General features: G+C 44.8%; 1 protein-coding gene and 1 long non-coding RNA gene across 4 annotated transcripts in view; one reads left to right on the top strand and one right to left on the bottom strand.

Annotated features, from left to right (window-relative positions):
- Positions 1-6209: 6209 nt before the first annotated feature.
- ACRBP (acrosin binding protein) lies at positions 6210-25595 on the bottom strand. 3 transcript variants are annotated; one of them, XM_079960278.1, is made up of 9 exons: positions 25487-25570; positions 22372-22584; positions 20322-20416; positions 14485-15194; positions 10434-10566; positions 9187-9366; positions 8919-9083; positions 8743-8829; positions 6212-6702 (listed from the first exon to the last, which is right to left on the bottom strand). In XM_079960278.1, the coding sequence occupies exons 1-9, from the start codon at positions 25533-25535 to the stop codon at positions 6580-6582; spliced, it is 1755 nt and encodes a 584-aa protein (XP_079816404.1). In that variant the 5' UTR covers positions 25536-25570; the 3' UTR covers positions 6212-6579. The 3 variants fall into 3 exon arrangements, with proteins under 3 accessions (XP_079816406.1, XP_079816404.1, XP_079816405.1); XM_079960279.1 differs by having other exon boundaries at positions 6213-6702; positions 25483-25595; XM_079960280.1 differs by lacking the exon at positions 22372-22584 and having other exon boundaries at positions 6210-6702; positions 25483-25579.
- The window catches only part of LOC307206918, a 249753-nt gene continuing 231560 nt past the window's right edge, over positions 7968-26160 (top strand). Inside the window, exon 1 of the long non-coding RNA XR_013834536.1 lies at positions 7968-8294. This is a non-coding gene — a long non-coding RNA (uncharacterized lncRNA). The remainder of the gene's footprint in view (positions 8295-26160) is intronic.

Raw genomic sequence — 26160 nt, 5'->3', positions numbered from 1 at the left:
TTTTTGGATGCAGGGCACGCAGCCAGCTAATTTCCTTGCGTAGTAGAAATAAAATGACTTTACTAAAGAAGTCTGTGTGCTTTTGTGGGTACGTGAATATAAACTCCAGTGTGGAAGATCTGAACCAGGGGTCAGCAACCTTTTTTAGCCGCGAGCCGGTCCTCCATCCCTCAGACCATGTGGCGGGCCGGACTATATTTTGAAAAAATGAATTCCTGTGCCCCACAAATAACCCAGAGATGCATTTTAAATAAAAGGACACATTCTACTCATGTAAAAACACCAGGCAGGCCCCACAAATAACCCAGAGATGCATTTTAAATAAAAGGACACATTTCACTCATGTAAAAACACGATAATTCCCGGACTGACCACGGGCCGGATTGAGAAGGTGATTGGGCCACATCCGGCCCCCAGGCCTTAGTTTGCCTACCCCTGATGTTGTATGGTAGGGGTGGGTACAGCTGTACTTTTAAAATAGGCTTCCCCTTCCCATTTATAGTGGTTTCCTCCAGTGCTAATTTTCTGGAAAAAGAGGTGGCAAAACGCACCATGAATGCCTCTGTTGCTCTCTTATAATGGCAATGGAGCCCACCTGAGCCAGAACTGAGCCAGAACTGAGGTCCGGTGAGCTCCGGCTGAAAAGAATAATCCCTGGTTTCCTCCATGCGTGTGACACAATAAACAGATGTGTTCCTTAGGGATTTGAACACAGATCGCCATTGTATGCCTTTCTCCTTCTCCCAGTCTTCAAAAGGACTGTCCATCCATATTTTTCATTTTGAGAAATGCAACTTGACTAGTCACTTGAAAATATAATTGTTTTATTTATTAAAGGGAAATCTGTTTCTTCCTTCCTTCTTTTTTATATTTTGGTTTATTGATTCCAAAAAGAAAACAAACAGTCAGCGAAAACACTTTAACATCTTACAAAAAGATATAATAGTTTCATAATACATATCTTCTATGGAGACTTCCCATCACCCCATCATGGTTCCTTAGTGCTTTTTGGTTTGTTGCACTTTTCTTTATCACTAATAATACATCTTAGTTCTATCAAGTTACTATGGTTTCCTACTTTCCTACAGAAGTCACTCCAGGCCTGCCAACGAGTTCAAATTTTTGCAGTGCTCCCTGAGATACTTTCTATACATGTCCTATTCCCTCTTAAATGTTTGTTCAGTCCGGTCCCTTAAATTTTTCGTCATTTTTTGTAATTCTGCAAACTCTTAACAGTTTTGATTGCCACTCCAATTTAGTCGGTGTTACATCTCCTTTCTAGTTTCTAGCTATTGTATAATTTTTGCTGCCACGGCGGCATAGAGAAATATGTTCCTCACCTTTTTTGGTATATCCATGTCTATTATGCCTAAAAGGAAGGCTTCAGGGTTTTTTTTTGCAAAGCTAATCTTTTTTTCCCCTATTTCTTTTTATTGAATTTCACTTAGATAACCAAAAGAAAAAACAAATCAAGAATTTCAAAAGAGATATCCAAACATAACACAAAAATAACATCAGTTTCCGTTACAGTTCTTTGTCTTCTCACTTAAATCTTTATATCTTTAAATATTTAAATCTTTCCTCTACACACCTATTGACCTCCTTCCCTCCCGATTTCGGGCTTCTTAATAAAAATACTTTCTTTTTCCTGCAGCTGTTAATTGTTAATGGTTTACACATCGTAAGATCTATATCAAACCCGCTATAGTTTTTAAGTTTCTATAATTCCCTTCAATGTATACCATAAATTTATTCCAGTCACTAATAAACTTTGTATTTTTTTGGTTTCTGATTTTTTGTGTCATTTTTGCTAATTCAACAAATTTGAATAATTTTATTTGCCAATCTCTGATCGCTGGGGTGTTTGGACTTTTCCAATTTTGTGCAATTAATATTCTGGCCGCAACTGTAGCATACTGGAATAATGTCTTATCTTCTTTTTTAATTTCATCCCCAATTATTCCTAGTAGGAAGGCCTCTGGTCTTTTGGGGAAAGTGTATTTAATTTTTTTTTTAACTCATTATAAATAAGTTCCCAAAATTTCTTCATTTCTTCACATGCCCACCACATATGGTAGAAATTGCCTTCTTTGATTTTACACTTCCAGCAGGCCTTATTTCCTGTTTTATACATTTTCCCTAATTTTGCCGGTGTGATGTACCACCTATACATCATCTTTTCCAAATTTTCTCTGAGTGTGACACATGCCGTGAATTTCATTCCACTAGTCCATAATTTCAACCACTTATCATATTCTATATTGTATCCCAAATCCATTGCCCATTTTGTCATGACCTCCTTTATTTCTTAATCTTTGGTGTCCTATTCTAATAATATGTTATACATTTTGGATAATAACTTGGATTTACCTTCAATTATTTCCATCTGAAATTTAGATTTTTTCTCATTTATCCCTACTTTTGTGTCTTCCTTCCATGCTGCATTTATTTGATGGAATTGCAGCCAGCCTGTTAATTTGTCTTTCAACTCCTCATATGTTCTCATCTTCCATCCGCTTTCTGATCTTGAATATATTTTTGAGTTCGTTGTAAACTGTTTCCCCAAATTCCTTTACTTTTCTACAGTTCCACCACATATGTAGCATTGTGCCTTCTGCCTCGCCACATCACCAACAACATTTTGAGGTGTTCCTTTACATTTTTGCGAGTTTTGAAGGCGTTAAATACCACCTATATAGCATCTTCATAAAATTCTCCCTCAGCATGTAGCACGTGGTAAACCTTAGGTCTTCCTTCCATAATCTTTCCCAAGACTCCATTGGGATATTATATCCAAAGTCTTGGGCCCATTCGACCATCACAGATTTTACCTCCTCCTCCTTGACCTCAAGGAGAAGTTTATACTGATTGTATTCTAATTTTAATCTGATTTTAAGCTGTATTTAAATTGATTGTTTGTTTTTATGTTTTAATGTATTATACATTTTGATGTTAGCCGCCCTGAGCCCAGTTTTGGCTGGGGAGGGCGGGATATAAATATTATTATTATTATTATTATTATTATTATTATACATTTTAGAGAGAGTTTTCTCTTTTGATTGCCTACTCTTTTTCTCTTTTTCTAATCTATATGGGTTCTGTAGCAAAACACTTCCTTTTATCTGATTTGAATGTCTCATTTAGTTGATGGTATTGGAGCCAGTCTGAAAGATGTGATCTAATTTCATCGAAACTTTTTAATCTAAGCTGGTTTTCCTCTTCTTCTAAGAATATTCTATATAGGTTGACCAGTTTCCTTTCATATTTTTTTTTCTTTACTGCAAATGCCACTAAGGATGATATACACCAGGGTGTTTTTTGTTCAAGTAGATCTTTGTATTTGGCCCATACCACATATAGCAGTTTGCTCTTATGATTCAAAAATTCTTTGTGGACCTTAACCTTAAAGGTAAAGGTAAAGGTACCCCTGCCCATACGGGCCAGTCTTGACAGACTCTGGGGTTGTGCGCCCATCTCACTTAAGAGGCCAGGGGCCAGTGCTGTCCGGAGACACTTCCGGGTCACGTGGCCAGCATGACATCGCTGCTCTGGCGAGCCAGAGCCGCACACGGAAACACCGTTTACCTTCCCGCTGGTAAGCGGTCCCTATTTATCTACTTGCACCCGGAGGTGCTTTCGAACTGCTAGGTTGGCAGGTGCTGGGACCGAGCAGCGGGAGCGCACCCCGCCGCAGGGATTCGAACCGCCGACCTTTCGATCGGCAAGTCCTAGGCGCTGAGGCTTTAACCCACAGCGCCACCTGCGTCCCTAGGGACCTTAACCTTATCATACCCTAAATAGACGTGTCATCCATAATGGTTATTGAAGCCTTCCAAATCTAATAAATCCATATTCTGTCATAGCAACTGTTAAGTTGTGGGTGAACGTATCAGACGACACAGCGATTCTTCAAACAGCTCTTGTTTATTCACAGGCCAGAACAGAACTGAACTGAAGGGTTTAGTCAGCCTGCTTATATAGAGCTCCACTGCAACACAACAGTAACCATTTTCTGTAACTATCCAATCACTGAACGTCACTTATTTGCATATGTGGACCTGAACTATCTACAGTATCCCCCTGCTGGCCCAGGGTGAGAACTTCAGTACATAACAGCAACCATTCTCTGATCCAGGAGAGGCAGGCTGCCTCATGGTATTATTTCAAATCTGGCAGGGAAAATCCCCCTCTTTTATATTTATTCATAATTTGTGCTTAATCCTGGGTGTGTCCCCCCCCCCCCGCCAGATGAATCTAGAGATGTCTCGTTGCCATTCTTTGAAGCAGCCCAATCCCCCTATCATCAGAATTGATTGGGGGGGGGGGAAGCATTTTTGGAAGTACATTTATTTTTATGGTGGATATTCTTCCCCAGAATGATCATTTTAACCTACTCCAAATCCCCAGGTTACTTTTGATTTTTTCCCCATGTTTTTATATCGTTATCTTGGAATAGACTGATTTTTTTGCCGTTAGCCATATTCCTAGGTATTTTACTTTATTACAGATTGTCAGTTTCGAAGTTCTTTCTAGTTCTTCTCTTTCTTAGGCTCCCATATTCTTAACCAATAATATCATTTTGCTCCTGTTCAGTTTGAAGCCCGTCACCTGACCAAATTCCTTGATTGTTTCCGACACTTTTAATAAGCTTTCCTTTGGATTTTCTGTCATGATTACAAGGTCATCAGCAAAGGCTTTTAATTTGTATGACTTCTCCCCTACTACAATTCCTCTTATGTTTGTACAGTATATTCTCTTATTTAGCAGTTCCAATACTAGTATAAATAACAATGGAGATAATGGACACTCTTGCCTTGTCCCTTTTCCTATATTACAGATGTCTGTGACATTTCCATTTATGATTAGTTTAGCTTGCTGATCTGAATATATTGCCTCAATTCCTTTACAGAAGGTCTCTCCACAACCCATTCTCTACATTAATCTTTTCATAAAGTGCCAGGATATGTTGTCAAAGGTTTTCTCCGCATCTACTAGCATTAGTGCTGCTGGTTTATCATTCCTGCTTTCTAAATATTCCAAAATATCAATCACATTTCCAATATTATTTTGCATCTTCCTTACCAGAAGAAAGCCCGCTTGATCTTCATGATCTCCTTCAGCATCTTTTCAAGTCAAAAGTTCTTTTGAAACTGATTTCCCCCTTTAAAAAGACGTAAAAAGGGAAATCAATTTCAAAAGAACTCTCTTTTTTTTTGGATGTTGCAAGCACCAGCTGGCTTCTTCTACAAATTGGTGAAAGTGGTTTTTTCTCTCTGAGATTAATCTTGGAGAGGGAATTGTATGTTTGTGTACAACATGGTGAGCGTATTGCCACAGCAGCTTGATTGCTAAAATACCATATGTCTGTATTCATTCATAAGGATGCTAACAGGAGCCATACCATTAATTCACACAGGCGGGGGTGAAACAGAATGCTGTGTACAGCATCGCTGTCAGATAAGGTTGTGTGGAGTCTAAGGTCCACTTATAGCTCAGCCCAGAATTCCTACATCCCAGAACTAGTCATTGTGAAAAAAGGAACAATAAGGTGGTACCTCGGGTCACATACGCTTCAGGTTACATACGCTTCAGGTTACAGACTCCACTAACCCAGAAATATTACCTCAGGTTAAGAACTTTGCTTCAGGATGAGAACAGAAATCGTGCTCCGGCAGCAGCAGGAGGCCCCATTAGGTAGGGGGTGCTTCAGGTTAAGAACAGTTTCAGGTTAAGAACAGACCTCCGGAACGAATTAAGTACTTAACCTGAGGTACCACTGTACTTCATTGTTTAGAATTCTGCTTAAATGAAAGAACATGGTACTTGATGCAGACCCTGGGACAGTCCATGGAAAAGAGACTATTTTGCTTTAAAACTTAAGGAAGTGAAGGCAGGTTTTGCCAAACTTTTGAAAAACTAAAAGCGATTTGAGTAGGGTTGCCCAAATCTGGTCTGAAACTCGAAAGAAATCAAATTCTGGACAAAGGAAGCGAAGTGACAGATTGGGTAACGCATGTCAAGCCTGTCTAATGCTAAATTCTGAACATAGAATTTACTTTCTGGTCATGATACTTGGGCTTGTTAAGGGGAAACGTCTGCACTCACACGCAGGCTGTGATCTGATCAAAATAAGTCACCAAAATGTTCACCCGAAATGAAGACACCACACCAAGCAGCCCTACAGAACTGAAGAGATGGTCCTTTATGTATTAGAATACAAAGCATATGGCCTAGCAATAGTGTTGAGATTTGAATTCACTGATGGAGTTATGGGGAAGGATCACTGGGGTTAAATGGCTATGCTGCACTATCTGCCTTCTTGCGGATTCTGCTCTAGGTTGCAGAGTCCCGGATGAGCCTGAAGGATTTGGGTGAAGATGGTTGGTGCTATAGAGACACATTTTAGCTGTACAGTGAGAATATCCACAGTGACATCACAAGCAAAGGACAGAAGAGACCAGCAGAGACCGTGCCCTGCCGAATGCCTTGTATCAGATGAGCGTCACACACTGCGCATGCGTTCGTCTCTATGTGCTGCATCTTCTCTGCCTTACCGCCTCGCTATTGGAGCCACTGCTTTCACTCTCTCCCCTCTCCATTACTGAGAAAGAATTTCTTGTTCCAAAGCACCACTTCCTCTTCCCCTTCCTCCCTACTTAGCACTCGGTAAGTCTGGTGTTTTTGGCAAGGCTTCCGCATCACCTTAGGGGTGAAAGAAGAAGAACAGAACGTTAGAGCTGACTTCTCCGCTTCGGACGAAGGATCAAATCACCTTGCCCCAAACTAACCACAGGGTTAGGGTAAAGCCACCAGTTCGGTCGCACTGGGCGCTGAGCTGCAGGGGGCACAATAACAGTGCTGTAGAACGGAGTGCAAGAGGCAGGGGAGGGCACCAGGTTTTAGCATCACACAGGGTGCCGCTGAAATTTGAGAGACCAATGTTTGCCACTACTAGCCAAGTGGAACTTGGCATCCTTTAGAATCGGTGTGGGGAACCCTTGGTCCTCCAGATGTTGCTAGACTACAGCAACATCTGGAGGGCTAAAGTTGCCCTGCACATTGGACGGGCCTCTGGAACGGATCCCATTCGCAACCAGAGATACCACTGTACTCTGCAAAGACTGAACCAAGATGGGGAACATTGCTGCTGGCTAGTTGGAAATAACTTGCAAAAGAGCAGCTAAAGAGAGCCAGTGTGGTGTAGTGGTTGAGAGCGGTAGTCTCGTAATCTGGGGAACCGGGTTCTCGTCTCCGCTCCTCCACATGCAGCTGCTGGGTGACCTTGGGCCAGTCACACTTCCTTGAAGTCTCTCAGCCCCACTCACCTCACAGAGTGTTTGTTGTGGGGGAGGAAGGGAAAGGAGAATGTTAGCCGCTTTGAGACTCCTTAAAGGGAGTGAAAGGCCAGATATCAAATCCAAACTCTTCTTCTTCTTCTTAAAGGCTCCTCCAGATTTCTTGTTGCGCCATACTTTCCAGGCACAGGTGTCTGAGCTTTAAAGCTCCATGTCCACATGGTTTTTGTTTTCCCAGGGAAAGCCTGCATTTTACCACTGAATTGGAGCAAGCAGCAATCCATGGGAAATCACACTGATTCAGCAGCAAAAAAAGACTCCCCCCAGGGTGCAAGCCTGGGCAGTGTGCATGGAAATCCTGAGCTGTCTGGATGACAAGACGCCATTCTCGGTCTCTCAGGTGTGCTCCAGAGGAAAGCAGAGCAATACGTTTGGCACCAGCTTGGCTATAGGACTTGCCAGAAGGAGACGTACAAGGTGCCATCCAACTGTCTTAGGGACGCCACACCGGATTTGTGTAGGGTTTGTTGTTGTTTAGTCATGTAGTCGTGTCCGACTCTTCGTGACCCCATGGACCAGAGCACGCCAGGCACTCCTGTCTTCCACTGCCTCCTGCAGCATGATGTCAAACTCATGCTGGTAGCTTCGAGAACACTGTCCAACCATCTCGTCCTCTGTCGTCCCCTTCTCCTTGTGCCCTCCATCTTTCCCAACATCAGGGTCTTTTCCAGGGAGTCTTCTCTTCTCATGAGGTGGCCAAAGTCTTGGAGCCTCAGCTTCAGGATCTGTCCTTCCAGTGAGCACTCAGGGCTGATTTCCTTCAGAATGGAGAGGTTTGATCTTCTTGCAGTCCATGGGACTCTCAAGAGTCTCCTCCAGCACCATCATTCAAAAGCATCAATTCTTCGGCGATCAGCCTTCTTTATGGTCCAGCTCTCACTTCCATACATCACTACTGGGAAAACCATAGCTTTTACTATACGGACCTTTGTTGGCAAGGTGATGTCTCTGCTTTTTACTCCTGAGTTTTTTCTTCTCCCAAAGATATGCTGCAAGGTTTAGGATCAGAGATTTCCTTCTCCCAGATGGTCTACCTTCCCAGGCTGACAAGCCCCATCTGCCCCTATCACTACACCTTTTCTTCTCAGTAAAACGCAGGTGTTCCTGGGGAAATCACCATGACAAAAACAAGCAAATGCTCGGGCATGGTGCTTGAAAATGCAGACATGTGCCCAGAAACATGGCACAAAAGGAAGTCTGGGTGAGCCCTCAATTCATGATCCAACTAAACAAAGACAGCCTTGTTGCTTTCTACCTCTTTTCTTTTTAGTTGAAAGGAACAGAACGAGGATAAGTTTTGCCTTTCCGTAATGAGGGAGCACTCAAGAAACAACTGATATCTTATACTTAAGCTTCAAGAAGGGAACTTGAAGGTGTCATCTCCCACCTTCTCTCCAGCAATGCTGTCTTTCAGACACTGCTTGCTCTTGAAAGCGCAGTAGGTGGGGTGTTGAACTCCTAACGAGTCGCAGATCTGGGAAGAAGGAAATGACAAGGTGGCAGGGGCGACAGGAACAAACCAACATGATGGGGGCAAGGGACAGATATTCCATTAATACTCACTTCTTTTGGGAAATCTCCTTTTTGGAAGGAGGAATACTCTGTCTTCAACCACAAAGACACCCGATAATCATCACAGCCATGAGCAGCCAAGCGACCGCACCAATAGTCTGCTTTCAAACCTGCATATGTCTCAACCCCAAAATACTCCTCTACCCCTGTGGGGACCTGGTGGTAAAAAATGAGGAGGAGGGAAAGGGGTGGAATCAATGGAACTTGCCCGCAAGTGAAGCTGTCTCTAATATCTGGGCAACCTAAACGTTTGGCTTACCCTGGAATGCATAGCCTGGTGTTGAGCCAAAATCCCCGGGTTGATGTAGGATGTGAATATGCCACCAACACAGTGGGTACGCTTCAGATTGGAGCCCCCTTGGCATTGCTCTGTCTTCAGGGAGCAGAAAGCACACTCAGAGCACATGTCAGCATGGCGTCGGCCAAGGCTATCACACACCTAGGGAGTGACGGAGCAATGAGAAGGACCAAAACAAAGCCGCGCCTGCTGGAACAATCTATCTCTCTGTCTTGAAGCATGTGGCAAACCACTGTTGCGGGCGTAGTCCTTCCCAACATGTCGGTCCTTCTGTTCAGAGTGCCGCCCCTTGCCTACCCTGCAACGTTCCTCAGATGAAAATAGGGACAAATGTCTGGCGGCTTCTCCTCTTCCTCACCCACTCTCCAGCAGCCACTAGGAGCTGCCCAAGAGAGGAGTCCAGCAGTGGCAGCCATAGAGAGCCCATGGGATTCTCCTTCACAGCTGCCACTGCTGTTGCTTGGGACAAGCGCTGGCTCATCCTTCTCCCCGAGCTCAGTGGCAGCACCATGGGCAGGGGAAACAGGATCAAGTCAAAAGCCAGGATTTCGGGATCAAGTCAAAAGCCAGGATGGCTTTCGTAACTCCAGGACTGTCCCTGGAAAAAAGGGGCGCTTGGAGAGTATGCCCTTGTAACTGAACTGGATCCAAAAATTGATTTGCTGCTAGGCCAGTTCAAGGTATTTGCGTGAATTCTCAAAGGCCTAAATAACTTGGGCGCCAGCTGTCTGAGTCCTGTGTTCCACTTCAGTCACTGAGATCTTCTGATGGGACACTTCTGGTGGTGTCGCACGCCCCTGAGGCCTGGTTGACCATCACTAGAGACTGATCCTTTAATGTGCCCTGCCCTGTGGAACTGTTTATTCTTCCCTCAGAAGTTTTTTGAAATCTTTGTATAGATAGGCATTTACCATATGAATGTTCTTTTTGTTGTTGTTATGTTTTGTATGGACGGTCTATTTTTTTATTTTATTTTTATATGTTGCATTCCGCCTTGCTGAATTCTTTTTAAAATGAAAGTGAGGATTATAAATACACAAATAAAGTTCTGTTCAACCAAACTGCCTCCCCATCTCCTCTTATCAGGACCTCTTACTAGCTCAGAAGGGGGCACCGAAATTGAAGGTGGGCTTGGAGATCTCCCCATTTATCAACTGCTGGGCTCTGCTGTGAGAAGGTATGAAACTGCCATCCAGCACGGAGCTTACCAAATCCCCAAAGCCAAAAGTTTTTGACTCCATTTGTTTCCAGGCCTTGCTAACAGCTGAGGATATGCAAATGTCTTGCAGCACTGCATAGCAGAGAATCACCAGAGCTTCTTCCTTGTCAAGAGCTAAGAGGCTAAGGCAACAAAGGAGAAACGGAGAGAAGGAAATTGTGAGAAGGAGGGCGGCCATTTTGATCTCCCAACCCCCTCACAATATCTCTTAGAGGCAGCTCCGATACCTGGGTGCTCATCAGCCCGAGAAGAAACCGCTGAAAATGGCAGCCTTCTATGTCAATCCCTGCCCCCTTCTCATTGTAACCAATTAAGGAATCATGGGACTAAGATGACTCATGTGTGGGGAAATGCATGCTACGCTATCTAAGTAGATAGAGGAAAGGGAAGTTGATATCCAACTGCCATTTTCAGTGGCAAACCCGTATCTACTCTCATGCCTTGTTTGAGCCTCAGAAGAGGTCCTTATTTACCGTATTTTTCACTCTATAAGACGCACCAGACCACAAGACGCACCTAGTTTTTGGAGGAGGAAAACAAGAAAAAAAATATTCTGAATCTCAGAAGCCAGAACAGCAAGAAGGATCGCTGTGCAGTGAAAGCAGCAATCCCTCTTGCTGTTCTGGCTTCTGGGATAGCCACGCAGCGTGCATTCGCTCCATAAGACGCACACACATTTCCCCTTACTTTTTAGGAGGGAAAAAGTGAGTCTTATAGAGCAAAAAATGAGGTAAATCCACAGGACAAGTGCCCCTATGGCATAATGCAGAGTCTCACAAAATAGTTTTCCCTGGGTCCCATAAAGGAGGAAACCCATGCTTTGGAGGAACCCATAAATGGTTATCCACAGAGAGTCCTATTACCATACCACCACATTGATGGGCCGTCAGAATATGTGCATGTTTTTTTCAATTACAGACAAGTAATCAAGGGGACGCAGGTGGCGCTGTGGGCTAAAGCCTCAGCGCCTAGGGCTTGCCGATCGAAAGGTCGGCGGTTCGAATCCCTGCGGCGGGGTGCGCTCCCGCTGCTCGGTCCCAGCGCCTGCCAACCTAGCAGTTCGAAAGCACCTCCGGGTGCAAGTAGATAAATAGGGACCGCTTACCAGCGGGAAGGTAAACGGCATTTCCGTGTGCGGCTCTGGCTCTGGCTCTGGCCAGAGCAGCGATGTCACGCTGGCCACGTGACCCGGAAGTGTCTCCGGACAGCGCTGGCCCCTGGCCTCTTAAGTGAGATGGGCGCACAACCCCAGAGTCTGTCAAGACTGGCCCATACGGGCAGGGGTACCTTTACCTTTACCTTTACCTAATCAAGTGACGCCTTGTTTGAGTGAATGGGCCATCGTGGATGCTGATTGGCAAAAAGAGAGAAATGCCCATGCAATTGGAAAATTAGCAAAAGAAGTTGACAATTTAAAAATAGATCTTACATATGATTGAATATGCAGTTGTTTAGGTTAATAAATAACTGATGCTAACATACAGGGCTGGACTTTACTAACCCGGACTAAGGATTCCTACTAGCACAATGGGGATTTCCTCCCTTCCCCCCTCTCTGAAATCCACTCTGAAATCTGTCTGGAGAATGCTGCAGAACAGTGTGCGGGATGTGGAGACGAGAGAACATCCCATTTGGCAAGCAGAAATCTTTGCCCTGATAGAATGATCGTCTTAGTGCAATACTGAATGCCAACCACAGACGTTGCTTTTGATAAATTCGCAACATGCTCCTTTAAGCTCTATCTACAGCTGCCAGAAAATCTAATTGTGCGCTGTGGTTTTGCAATGCATTATCTGAAAGTGTGGAACTGCCAAAGGCTTGGGATACGTTAACTCTAGCAGGATACACCAGCAAACTCTTGGGTCCCAATAAATGTGCAGATATGAAACCCTGACAAACGTCTTTGTTTTTTTTTGTTTTTTAAGTAGAAATGTATGACTGGGGGAAAGGAGGAGGAGGGGTTCTGGAGTAAAGACGAGGCAGGTGAGGAGAACATTAGTCCCCTGTCTTAGTTCCAGATCCGGGGTTTGGAGGACCCTTGGGTAACATGTCCCCCATCTTTGTGGGTCTCCCTTCTCCTCACCAAGGCACCACAACCTTGTTCTTCTGGGCCCAATCCTTACAACTCCCAGGGTAGGAGAAAGGCAGGAGGGAAGTGGAGACCACTGCTCTTCACTTTGCTCTTCTCATTGCTTGCATTTTTTGAGAAGGTAGCTGAACAGGTGACAATAATGAACAGGATGTTTGCCCCCTGTAGGGCTGTGAGCATCAACAACACCTACAAGTACCGATTCCTTTCTCCCCATCGCTCCTTTGCTCAACATCACCTGAGGATGTGCTCCCCCCCCCCGTTTCTTTATTTGAAACTTCGCTCAACCTATTATTCGTTCATTCAAACCACATTTCTTTCCACATTCATGGCTTCTTGTCTGCATTTCAACTTTTTGTCGTCGCTGCTGCTGCTTCCTGGGTCGGTGGCAGCAGAGCTGATTTGGGGAAGCTGCCATTATAATTTCCCAGAATGCTCTGAGAATTGCATCATTGTGGGACATTTCGGGGGGGGGCAGGGGAAAAGGCAAGTTCCATTCGCACCAACCCCTTCTCTCCAAATGACACGATGTTCAAAGAAGTCTACGAAAAAGAAGTGGAAGTCCACAAAATGAGCTGCTGCCACTCTTAAAAGGTAAAGGTAAAGGTACCCCTGCCCGTACGGGCCAGTCTTGACAGACTCTGGGGTTGTGCGCCCATCTCACTTAAGAGGCCAGGGGCCAGCGCTGTCCAGAGACACTTCCGGGTCACGTGGCCAGCGTGACAAAGCTGCATCTGGCGAGCCAGAGCCGCACACGGAAACGCCGTTTACCTTCCCGCTGGTAAGCGGTCCCTATTTATCTACTTGCACCCGGAGGTGCTTTCGAACTGCTAGGTTGGCAGGCACTGGGACCGAGCAGCGGGAGCGCACCCCGCCGCAGGGATTCGAACCGCCGACCTTTCGATCGGCAAGCCCTAGGCGCTGAGGCTTTAACCCACAGCGCCACCTGCGTCCCGCTGCCACTCTTAGGGAAAGATAAAGTTCCAGCCCTCAAATGGGTATAAATGGGATGACAATGAACCCATTTGTACCTATTAATTGCTCAGGACAAGTAATTCCATTACATCTAAAATGTCAACCGAAGTTTAATTCTTTGCTCATTATGAAACAGATACGCACCCTTAGAATCCACTCTTTCCTGAAGTAGCTGCTCTTTCTCTCCTTTTAAAAGTGAGTGGATTTGGTCTTCCTTGTTTTTTGCTTGGTTTTAGAGTGTGTGGGCTTGTGGCTGTTTGTAACATGGCCGTCACAATGGATAAATAATTGAGGAACTGCTAGACTGGCCCAAACTGGGAGCTGAAGCGTTGCATCATCGATGTCAATAATTTTGTATACCTTTGGGTAAGTTGTTTTTAAAGGAGTAAGGATATGGAGAGCCAATGATTTCCCTCATAAAACAAAGCAATGCAGCTGTCGCTCATCCACACACTGATTTAGCACTCATAGGGTGCTAGGCCCTGCACCAAAAAAAGCCTGTATGCAAATCCTGACCAGAAAGCACCTTACAATCAACAATTAAGAGGAACATGGATTGATGATGTAGGAGATCTGGGGAGGAGGAAGCACAGAGTAAAGTGAGAGCAGAGGAATGATGGGGGTAACTCAGTTGCTTTGCAGTGTGCCAGAATATCCAAACCCTGTACATTGTCTGTTGGGGTGCCTGTGTTGACAGAGTTGAAGAAGCAAGTCTTGAAAATAAACTTTAGGACTTTCCACATTCTTTGTCCTCAATGCACTTTTTATTTTCTACTTATAACTTTAGTCCACACAAGCATTTTGGAAATATAGAAATATATATTTAGTCAATATAATGAGGGGAAACGAAAGGGAGGAGCCAGTGGGAGCTGACAACAAAGGTGTCCCATCGCTAGGCATCTTCCTCTAGGCCCTGCCGCCTGTTTTCCTCAGCAAATGCTACTACTTTTGGCCTGGAAGCAAGACTTGCCCTTACCTCCCCTTGGAACCGGACCCTTCCTGGCTAGTCAGCATATTCAGGTCTCCTTCTCTGCCTTCTTCTCTTGATCCTTTGTAAGGTTGCGCATTCTCGGCATTCAGGGACTGCTCCAGGGAGAAGGCCATGCCGATGAGGCGGTGGATGCTCTTGTGGAGCTGCTGGTTCGAGAGCCCCTTGGTGACTGACGGCTCTTCAGTTTCGGAGGCGACCGTTTCAGTGGTGGACACGGCTTCCGCAGTGGCCGCGACGAGCACGGCACTCACGTAGTCCGGCGTGCTGGAGGGAGTTGAGAAGGAGCGTTCCCTGGCCACGGGCTCCTGGCCTGAGACGGCAAAGGAATATTTCAAAATGGCGTCGATGTTGGAGCGGAGGCGGGCGTCGCGGGAGGGTGTGGCACTATGGTCTATTGGCGCCATGTTACGCAACTGGCTTGGGGATGGAGAAACGGCATTGACTTCGTCTTGATCCTCGTACTCGTCTTCATGTCTGTGCATGTGTTCGTACTCAAGTTCATGCTCATGTTCATGCCCGTGTTCATGTTCGTGCTCATGTTCATGCCCATGTTCGTGCTCATGTTCATGCCCATGTTCGTGCTCATGTTCGTGCTCATGTTCATGTTCGTGAACCTCATGTTCGTGAACCTCATGTTCGTGAACCTCGTGTTCGTGTTCATCCTCATCCTCTTCAAACTCTGGGCACAGTATCCGCTATCCAGGGTGGGGGTGGAGGAAGGAGAAAATTTGGGAAAGCGTGACCAAGTTGTCTTGGGTGAAGAATCCTCTCTCCCATGCCCCCATGTAAAAGAGGACTGTCTACATTTCTCATCAGACCTAGTTCATTACCTGGTATTAGTATTAGTACAGTGGTAGCTCAGGTTAAGAACTTAATTCATTCTGAAAGTCCATTCTTAACCTGAAACTGTTCTTAACCTGAGGGACCACTTTAGCTAATGGGGCCTCCTGCTGCTGCCACACTGCCACCGCCGCGCGATTTCTGTTCTCATCCTGAAGCAAAGTTCTTAACCCGAGGTACTATTTCTGGGTTAGCTGAGTCTGTGACCTGAAGGGTCTGTAACCCAAGGTACCACTGTATTAGTATTAGTATTAGTATTAGTATTAGTATTAGTATTAGTATTAGTATTAGTATTAGTATTCTAAGCCGCCAGTCTGACTGGTCGGCTTCCAACAAATTAAAACATCAAACACAGTAAAATATCAAACATTAAAAACTTCCCTAAACAGGGCTGCCTTCAGATGTCTTCTAAAAGACAGACAGTTGTTGTTTTTTCCCCCTTGACATCTGACTGGAGGGTGTTCCACAGGGCAGGAGCCACTACAGAAAAGGCCCTCTACCTGGTTCCTTGTGGATTCATGTCTTGCAGTGAGGGAACTGCCAGTAGGTCCTTGGTGCTGGACTTTAGTGTCTAGGCTGGACTATGGGGGTGGAAATGGTCCTTCAGGTATACAGGGATTTCCTAATTTCCACCTTCCTCCCATTAAAAAAGAAGGGGAAAAAGGACTTCCGCTCTTGAAAGACCATAACCACAGTGAAGGCCTATTTTCTGCTGCTATTCCAAGCAGACCTGGCTCCCTGGTGCGGTTAAGTCCAGCTCTATTTATTTCATATGCCGCTTCTATGCCAAAATAAGAGGTCTTCTGCATGATGTCTGTGGTTTAGGTGGAAATGGAATCTTTCCACCTCACCTGGGATGGAAAAACATATAGGGTAGGACTACTGCTTACACCAGTGATGGCCAAACTTAGCCCTCCAGCTGTTTTGGGACTACAATTCCCATCATCCCTGACCACTGTCCCTGTTAGCAAGGGATGATGGGTGCTGAAATCCCAAAACAGCTTGAGTGCCAAGTTTGGCTATCACTGGATTACAACAAAACAACACCACCACAAACTGGCTTATAAGTATAAAAACAAATTTACTAGAATAATAGCTAGAATAGAGATAGACTTGTAACCATTCAAGCAACAAACATACTAAGGTGCCATGTGCAAAACAAAGCCTGGAGATACTGTAAACACGGAGTGGATAAATGTACAACTGTATCTTAACATGTGCAGTATACGTTATACAGACTGGATAAATGAACCGTTCAACAAGTAGCGTAAGTCCAATCACAGAATGGCAACCCCATGCCGCCACAATGGCAAGGGTAGCACACTGGAGAATATGAAAAGGCTTTTCAAAGCTGTTTTTCAAAGATTGAACTGGATGAGATGTTCTTCAATGGGTCTTGAGTTGGAAACACAAAGCCGTATGCATGGATCAATCACAGGAAGGCAATTCAAAGCCACCACCCTGGTGAGAATAGCGCAAGTGGACAAAAGGAGATCTGTTCTCCGGATATATTACAGGTTTCGCTGCACGCTTCCTCAGTCTGAAAAGCCGGTCATACAAAACGGTTTATAATGTTTATTGCACATGTAACTTGTTAAGATGCAGTTGTACACTTATCTACTCCATGTTTACAGTATCTCCAGGCTTTGTTTTGCACATGGCACCTTAGTATGTTTGTTGCTTCTTGAATGGTTACAAGTCTATCTCTGTTCTAGCTATTATTCTAGCAAATTTGATTTATACTTATAAGCCACTTTGTTGTTTTTTTGCATTATTATTACTGTCACCACATTTGATACTTTGTGCATATACAACACTGGATTGCACAATAGGGCCTCACCCCCTCCCCCTCTCCACAGGCACCCCCTGAAATTGGCTGACAGGGTTGTCAGGAGCCCCAGAACAGTGTGCGAGGGGATGTGGGGGAAGCATCACGTCTGATAAGCTGGAATGCTCTGAACCATCAATTTAGCATGATGTGGAATTCCTCATATTATTTGAAAGAAGGCATCGCTTCCCCTGGCATGCAGACCTATTTGTTTTGTCGCCTCTTCTAAAAGAATTCCAGCAGTGTTATGTACTGAGTTGAATAGGATCCAAAATGCAGCAGTCTGATTGGTCCTAGAACAATAGGATCCAAAATGCAGCAGTCTGACTGGTCCTAGAACAATGCAGCAGTATGACTGGTCCACAGGAGCCACCCAATCCAGCTCCAGGTGGAAGTGAATCCACAACCTGATTGGCCTACAGGAGAAGCCCGGAATTAGCCAATCACGGGCAGCCCATTGTGTAAATAATGTATATAAAGCAGATATTGTGGGGGAACTTTGATTCCTCCTCACCACTATGAGCTGAATAAAGAGCATGAAATCCACTCTCGACTCCAAGTACATTTCAGGCAGGTTTTCCAAATAATATTAAATCTTCAAAACCCGATTACTGGGGGCAAAAGGAAAGGGAGAACATGCACACAAAGAGAAATGTTCTGTCTTGAAACAACCCTAATTTAATACATTATCTGAAAAAAAAAGGTATTACCCGTCTCCTGCTTGAAAGCAGATCAACCCCTCCTAAGGAAGATGAGGCAGGGCCAGGAATAAAAAAGCATTGGGAAGCTACATTCACTGTTGTTTCTCTGGGCACGCAGGTTTTGCAAGTTTTGGAAGCACCACAAAAGAAACTGCAAAACCTGCAGGGCCAAGAGGCCACGGTGAAATGATCCTATCCACCACAGGCAGTGGAATTAGGGATGTCTGGTTGTGTTAACAGCACAACCCCTTCTCTGCATTCGTTCCTCAGTCCTTCCAGCCTGGAGCCAAGGCAATCTTAAAGTCCTGCTTGCTGCAGCAGATATAAAGGACCGGAAAAAGAAAAGGCAGGAAAGTGTAGCAATTGCATAATCCCCCTATAAATTAAAATTTCAGCAGCTGGTAAGAGCATGAGTAGTTCAGGGATTTTTTTTTTTTTAATTATAACTTGTGTGCCTTTGCTTCTCAGTTTGACCCTTCTACATGGTTTTGTATGTTTTGTGGTGTTTTATGCATTGTGCCTTGCCATTATCTTTACTGATTGCAGTTTAGTGATTCTTTATTGTAATTGTTAAGTGTAATTTTTATTTGCTGATATTTCATTTTACTGTTTACTCTTACATTCTGGCGAATTATTGAATATTGCTTTACAGTTGTACCTTGGAAGTCAAACAGAATCCGTTCCAGAAGTCCGTTTGACTTCCAAAACATTCGCAAACCAAAGCACGACTTTTGATTGGCTGCAGGAAGCTCCTGTAGCCAATCAGAAGCTGCAGAAGCCCCATCGGACGCTCGGCTTCCAAAAATAGTTTGCAAACCGGAACAGCCACTTCCGAGTTTGCAATGTTCGGGAGCCAAAACGTTCGACTCACAAGGCGTTCGAAAACCAAGGTACGACTGTATTTGATATAAGTTGTTTATTTTAAAGTTGTGTTTTTATTATGACTTTTTTTGTATTGGATCAGATTGTTAATAGGTGTGCGATCTTTGCTGTCTATTTTGTTGTTTCTTCAGGTTGTAAACCGCCTTGGATATGGTAATATAGAAAGGTGGTACAGTATACAAATTAAAAGTGGGGGGGAAATGAGTGAAATATCACTGCCCATCCAAACATTTGCCCTAAGATCTGAGCAAAGGCAAGGGACTTGTAAGAAAATACACCTTCTATAATGTAACAAACTCCTGAAGAAGTGTGCATGCACACGAAAGCTCATACCAAGAACTAACTTAGTTGGTCTTTAAGGTGCTACTGGAAGGAATTTTTTTATTTTGTTTTGACTATGGCAGACCAACACGGCTACCTATCTGTAACTGTAACAAACTCCTGACAGCCATGATTTCTGAATAGCGTATGTCAATTTAAGGCAGAAGTTTCTTGGCCTGTGCACTGGGTGCCCCTTGTTGTCAAGGCTGCAAAATGGAGGAAGACTGATACAGTGGTACGTCGGTCATTGTACTTAATCCGTTCCGGGAATCCGTTCGACTCCCGAAACGGTTCAAAAACCAAGGCGCAGTGTCTGATTGGCTGCAGGAGCTTCCTGCACTCAATCTGAAGCTGCATTGGGCGTTCGGTTTCTGAAAAACATTTGCAAACCAGAACACTCACTTCCGGGTTTGCGGTGTTTGGGAGCGGATTTGTTTGGGAGCCAAGCCATTTGAGTACCAAAGTACAGTGGTTGTTGTTGTTGTTTAGTCGTTTAGTCGTGTCTGCCTCTTCGTGACCCCATGGACCAGAGCACGCCAGGCACTCCTGTCTTCCACTGCCTCCCGCAGTTTGGTCAGACTCATGTTTGTAGCTTCGAGAACAGTGGTACCTCGGGTTAAGTACTTAATTCGTTCTGGAGGTCTGTTCTTAACCTGAAACTGTTCTTAACCTGAAGCACCACTTTAGCTAATGGGGCCTCCTGCTGCCGCTGCGCTGCCGGAGCACGATTTCTGTTCTCATCCTGAAGCAAAGTTCTTAACCCGAGGTAATATTTCTGGGTTAGCGGAGTCTGTGACCTGAAGCGTATGTAACCTGAAGCGTATGTAACCCGAGGTACCACTGTACCACTATATAGCATTGTGCTATCAGGTCTCAGTGTAACTCTACCTCTCAAGGCAAGCTGCTGGGTCCTTGCGAAAGCATCAGTAAGACTGGCCTGGTTTGTGTGGCACTCTGCCTCGCCCCAGCCATCTCGGCTTGCCCGTCCACTCTCAGTCTGCATTTTTGTTCCAGATCCGCTCTGGGCATCTTCTCATGTAGGACCTTGTCCTGTATCTATCTGTGCCTCTGCACTAACCCTCCTGAAATCCTCCAGTTATGTGGGAAGGTGAAGGGTAACCTATTAAGGGACCTTAACAATATCCACATGCCTCAACCTTCTGCTTTTTAGCCAAATCACTCAGAATTTCGTATTCTTCTAAAAACAGGAGCTCTATTGAAGCGGGCAGAAATACTTCTCTCCTCCTCACCTTGACGTAGAATCTCCGGTTTGAACACCGAAACTGTGCAAATAGACAAAAAGTCTCAAAACGTATGACGTGAGGAAGATCCGCACAGATGGGACCTGGAAGCAGAAGGCGAAAAGTCTTACCGTGGGAAGGAAGAACGAAAAGTACCATATCCTCCAGCATTGCTCAGAAGTAAACAAATGCACCAGTTGTTGAAGTGAGCTATATACTTATGTTCTCTAATGATTGAGGGGTCTGTGGCAGTATATTGCCAAACAACAAACTACCTTTGGCCAATTTCTTTTCCCCCAATTCCCTTAAAACCAGGAGGAAAATTTTTACATTGTTTTGCTTCCAAAGCACAAGACATTTAGAATTGCATTGAATTATCCTTGCAGACTAATGAAAGCCCGTTCCCCTTCCCATGTAAATCCAGATTAATAGTTACAGTTGTGGTTTGGGGAGTCAAAGTGGGGAATGGGCCCAATCCACTCCAAGGTACTCCTGGGCAAGCCTTGCACAGGTTTGTTTCTGGGTGAATTGTGTCCTTCCTGAACAGAAAGGCAATAAAGGCGAGCTGATGAAAACACCTAGAGCATCTTCTGCTTCTTCTCTTAGGCCTTCATCTAGTAGGCTGAGAGTGGATCCACAAGTGGGTCTTGGCCCAACCTAAGGAGGGTTGCTTCCCTGGCAAAGCCACCATTGTATTTAAATTTTTGAAGAGAAATAGAAAAATAAGAGGAGCATGGAGAGAGAAGGAAAGAGAGATGGGGCATGTCTAGCAATATACCGTATTTTTCGTTCTATAGGACGCACCCGACCATAGGACGCACCTTGTTTTAGAGGGGGAGAACAAGAAAAAAAAATTCTCCCCCTCTCTGCTCAGCACCCCTTCAGCGAAGTGGCAGGAGAAACAGAGCCCCTTCCATTTCTCCTCCCCCTTCGCTGAAGGGGCGCTGCGCAGCTCTCCCTCTCTGCTGAAGCCAGGAGAGTCTTGCTCTCCCGGCTTCAGTGAAAGGAACCCAAAGCCTTCGGAGCGCAGCGCAAGTTCCCACTGCACTCCAAAGGCTTCAGGCGGCTATCCCTGAAGCCTGGAGAGCGAGAGGGGTCAGTGCGCACCGACCCCTCTTGCTCTCCAGGCTTCAGCGAAAGCAATGCGAAGCCTACGGAGCACGGAGGGAGTGCTCCCTCTGCACTTTGGAGGCTTCGCGTTGCTATCGCTGAAGCCAAGGAGCCTGCATTCACTCCATAGGACGCACACACATTTCCCCTTAATTTTTGGAGGGGAAAAAGTGCATCCTATATTGTGAAAAATACGGTATATCTTTTGCTTGTTCTATACTCGCTGATTGCGATAGCTATGCTCCTTTTGTGAACTGTAGTTTGCTAGATAATAATAGTAATAATAGTAATAGTAATAGTAATAATAATAATAATAATAATAATAATAATAATAATAATAACTTTATTATTTATACCTTGCCCATCTGGCTGTGTTTCCCCAGCCACTCTGGGCAGCTCCCAATAGAATATTAAAAACACGATAAAACATCGAACATTAAAGACTTCCCGAAACAGGACTGCTCTTCAGATATCTTCTAAAAGTCAGATAGTTGTTTATTTCCTTGACATCTGCAGATACTAAAAAGTATTTTTGCTACAGATACTAAGAAGTATTTATTAGCCACCTCTCTGCCCCATCCTGACAGAACTACAATTCCAAGGGTTCCCCAGGGTTAAGAAATACTGTAAACCCTGCATTTCGCCAGTGTAGATACGCCTTGTGAAAGAAGAAATTATAAAGTTTTGTTTAAAAAAAAAATTCTAAAGTTAGTTCTATGCTGAAAATTGGTTTTAAAGGTTGGCCTGAAGTCTGAAAAAGTTGAGGATGGTTGCCGTAGGGCCTGCACAGACATTTACAGGCCATTTTTAGAGAGATCTGTAGATTTACATACTGCAAAAAAGGCTGTTGTTGGCGGGAAACATATATTGAAGAAAGTGCAACCAGAGTCTCTCACCACAAAAGGGTTGTGGTGGGAATCTGAACCGTGAACCAGTGATCTGCACATACCATCTGGGATCTCGCCATGGTTCTCATACTGATCCAGCTGTAGGATTTTAGGATCCTGGCAACCTTTGCTCCGTCGGATCTGACACACCACGCTTGCCTTCCACTTGGGCCTCATGGACGCAAAAAAGTCCAGGTACTCGTCAGTCGTGAGGGGGCTGCCTGGCTGGTAGGACAAAGTCCTCGGGATCAACTGTGCCAGGAAGGTTAGGAACCCTGAAGGAGAAGTTATCCGTCTGTCAGATTTTTATCGCTTATAGCCAGTGGCTGTTACATCACATATTACAAAACAAAACACATGTTAGAAAATGTCCAAGAGGAAATTAATTTACTACAAACAAAAGGAGTACAAGGAGATGTTTTAAGAATTTTAAGGTCTCAAATATAGAATAGATATTCATAAATGCACATATATCTAAATATATGAACCATGTGTCTGAAATAGTACAGGAGAGCAATACTGAAGCCATTTTGACTCTCCTAATGACCTCAAATATTCCTCTGCAGTAAGGGCAGCAAATGGGGAAATCCTTCCCATTGTCTTTTTGCTTGCAAATCCTGTCCTTAAGGGCGTATTTGTGCATGAATAGGGTGAGCCTTTGACCTGGATTCAAGAACTAAAGTATTACCCACCACAAAAGAATAGCCAGGCTGCCCAAGTAATGCAATCAGTGACCATTATTAGGTATCCTGGAAGACAGGATTTCTGCTGTAGACCACCTCCTTCTGTGATGTATGTATGGGGGGTGGTCTTGAGCTACAGGGTGGGCAATTTAAAAAGTCTATATAAGGGCTTGCGCACCATTGTTCAGGGTTCTCCTCCTTCTTGTGTGTGATGAGTGGGGACTCTGTTGCAACAGTTCCTTTAATAAAGATCAGGCTTACTAGCCGCTTTGTTTCTCAATATTCTCTGGTTGGCCACTGTTATTTTCTCCTACCGATAGGGAACCCACTTAAGGACTCTCTACGGGCTCTGGAATACCCCATAAGGGAAAGGGAGGTTTTCTTACAAAAAGTCCAATAGGAAATTAAGTTACTACAAAGATAAGAAGTAAAGGTAAAGGTAAAGGGACCCCTGACCATTAGGTCCAGTCGTGGCCGACTCTGGGGTTGCGGCGCTCATCTCGCTTTATTGGCCGAGGGAGCCGGCATACAGCTTCCGGGTCATGTGGCCAGCATGACTAAGCCGCTTCTGGCGAACCAGAGCAATGCATGGAAATGCCGTTTACCTTCTTGCCAGAGTGGTACCTATTTATCTACTTGCACTTTGATGTGCTTCTGAACTGCTAGGTTGGCAGGAGCAGGGACCGAGCAACAGGAGCTCACCCTGTCGCGGGGATTCGAACCGCCGACCTTCTGATCAGCAAGTCCTAGGCTCTGTGGTTTAACCCACAGCACCACCCGCATCCCTTTTAAAAGATAAGGAGTACAAGGAGACAAAAACAACACATGATCAGGCTATTCTGTGACCCCCTCAACTGCACTCAGATCAATGGGTCCTTTGTAAAGCATTAACTGCCAATACCACAGCAAAAATGACAGCCTCTAAAATACTTCCACACAATAAAAAACAAAACAAAACAAAGCCACCCTTCTGCTGTTGAAAGGCCAAGCGAGAAGCACAATAAGTCATCCGTCTGACTTTCAGGCTAAATCTTACGCACATTTTCACTGTTGAACACAGTGAAACGTACACCTGACTAAAAATACATAAGATTACACTGTCATGCACTTGTTATAAAAGATGGTGTTCCTTCACCCAATATTGAATACAGACACTTCTACATAGATTCCCTCACAATAGCACAGGCCGCAGTAGTTCATTACTGAGCAACCAGAAAGCAGAAGAGGGCCACCTATTGTCCAAAACAGAGATGCAAAATTTCCTGAACTTTTCTCTGCCACCAGAGCTCGTGCAGGCAATAAAGAAAATCTGTTTCTGTAATCGTTGATGGTCTCCAATTTTTTTTACATTGCTTTTATTGCCTATAGATGCCGTTGTTGCAAGCTTTTTTTCTGGTGTTTTTTAAACATGTAGTTGCATATAAATATTTTTTGCAAATAAAATTACTGAATGTTACTGAACCACTGCACCTAAAGCTTGTTAAATACAGCGGAACCTCGGTTTTCGAACAGAATCCGTTCCGGAACACTGTTCGACTTCCGAAATGTTCAAAAACCGAGGATCAATGGGCTGACTGCAAAGTTACTGGGAAACAATGAAAAACACGCCTTGGAAGCCATACAACTCCTGAGGCAGATTCAAAAATGGAAGCAATTACTTCTGGGTTTTCAGTGTTCAGATTCTGAATTGTTCTGCTTCCGAGACACTCAAAAACTGAGGTTCTACTGACTGACTTATCAAACCTAAACTTTTTATTTACCAATGAATATCTCTTAGGAAGGAGGGACGCGGGTGGCGCTGTGGGTTAAACCACAGAGCCTAGGACTTGCCGATCAGAAGGTCGGTGGTTTGAATCCCCACAACGGAATGAGCTCCCGTTGCTCGGTCCCTGCTCCTGCCAACCTAGCTGTTCAAAAGCACCTCAAAGTGAAAGTAGATAAATAGGTACCGCTCTGGCGGGAAGGTAAGCGGCGTTTCCGTGCTCTGCTCTGGTTCACCGGAAGCAGCTTAGTCATGCTGGCCACATGACCCGGAAGCTGTACGCCGGCTCCCTTGGCCAGTAAAGTGAGATGAGCCGCAACCCCAGAGTCATCCGTGACTGGACCTAATGGTCAGGGGTCCCTTTACCTTTACCTCTTAAGAAACGACCACAGCAACACCCAATTTCACAATTCATTGCAAAGGAATAGTTCCTAAGAGACTTCTTAACTCACCCACCCACCCCAAATGTCCATTTTCTTCAAATCCAGACCAGGCAGAATAAGTTAAAATCACAGTGGGATCAGATCGATGGACTAAGGCCCATGTTGACTTTTATGTCTGACTTCCACATGTTAATAGGAACTGTCAGAAAAAGAGCACCGGCCAGAATATACAACCAAGCCAGTCAGGAGCAATGGCAGTTATAGGCCATAAGGAGCCAAAGATGACCACAAGCCAGAAATCCAGCCAGGCTTCCTCTTGGATAAACGGAGAGGTCGCTCACTCACCCACCAGACAGGCCCATCGTAGCAACTTGAGCCTCAACATTGCCGTTCTGCATCAGGCTCACCCCATTTCAAAGGCCAACAAGGCCAGAAGCTGTTGGAATGAGAACACAATGACCTCACAGTTGAAGCCATTGCAGGAGAAAGAATCTAGGTGGACTAAGGAGGGTTGGGCAGGGGATGGGGAGGACAGGAAAGTGATTTTACATGTGGCGGCCTGGATATGAGGCAAGATAACACACCAGGTTCCATCTGTCATTGAAAGCAGTCGAGTGGGAAGCAAACATCTGAATGTTGTTGTTGTTTAGTCGTGTCTGACTCTTTGTGACCCCATGGACCAGAGCAAGCCAGGCACTCTGTCTTCCACTGCCTCCCGCAGTTTGGTCAAACTCATGCTGGTAGCTTCCAGAACACTGTCCCACTATCTCATCCTCTGTCGTCCCCTTCTCTTTGTTCCCTCCATCTTTCCCAACATCTGGGTCTTTTCCAGGGAGTCTTCTCTTCTCATGAGGTGGCCAAAGTCTTGGAGCCTCGGCTTCGGGATCTGTCCTTCCAGTGAGCACTCAGGGCTGATTTCCTTCAGAATGGATAGGTTTGATCTTCTTGCAGTCCATGGGACTCTCGAGAGTCTCCTCCAGCACCAAAACATCTGAATAATGGGCCACAATTCGATAGAAAAAT

This window comes from Podarcis cretensis, assembly GCF_951804945.1.
Source record: "Podarcis cretensis genome assembly, chromosome: 17".
NCBI classification, from domain to species: Eukaryota; Metazoa; Chordata; class Lepidosauria; order Squamata; family Lacertidae; genus Podarcis; species Podarcis cretensis.
Note: the sequence above shows the minus strand (reverse complement) of the source record. Positions and strands in the feature narration are given on the sequence as shown.

Coding starts and splice junctions, on each gene's coding strand:
- ACRBP (XM_079960278.1), bottom strand. CDS start 25,535: ATGCAGAACGGCAATGTTGAGGCTCAAGTTGCTACGATGGGCCTGTCT. Junction 15,195..20,321: donor ACCGGAGATTCTACGTCAAG/GTGAGGAGGAGA, acceptor CACCCTGGATAG/CGGATACTGTGCCCAGAGTT. Junction 8,830..8,918: donor AAGGAGATTTCCCAAAAGAA/GTGAGTATTAAT, acceptor CCTTCTTCCCAG/ATCTGCGACTCGTTAGGAGT.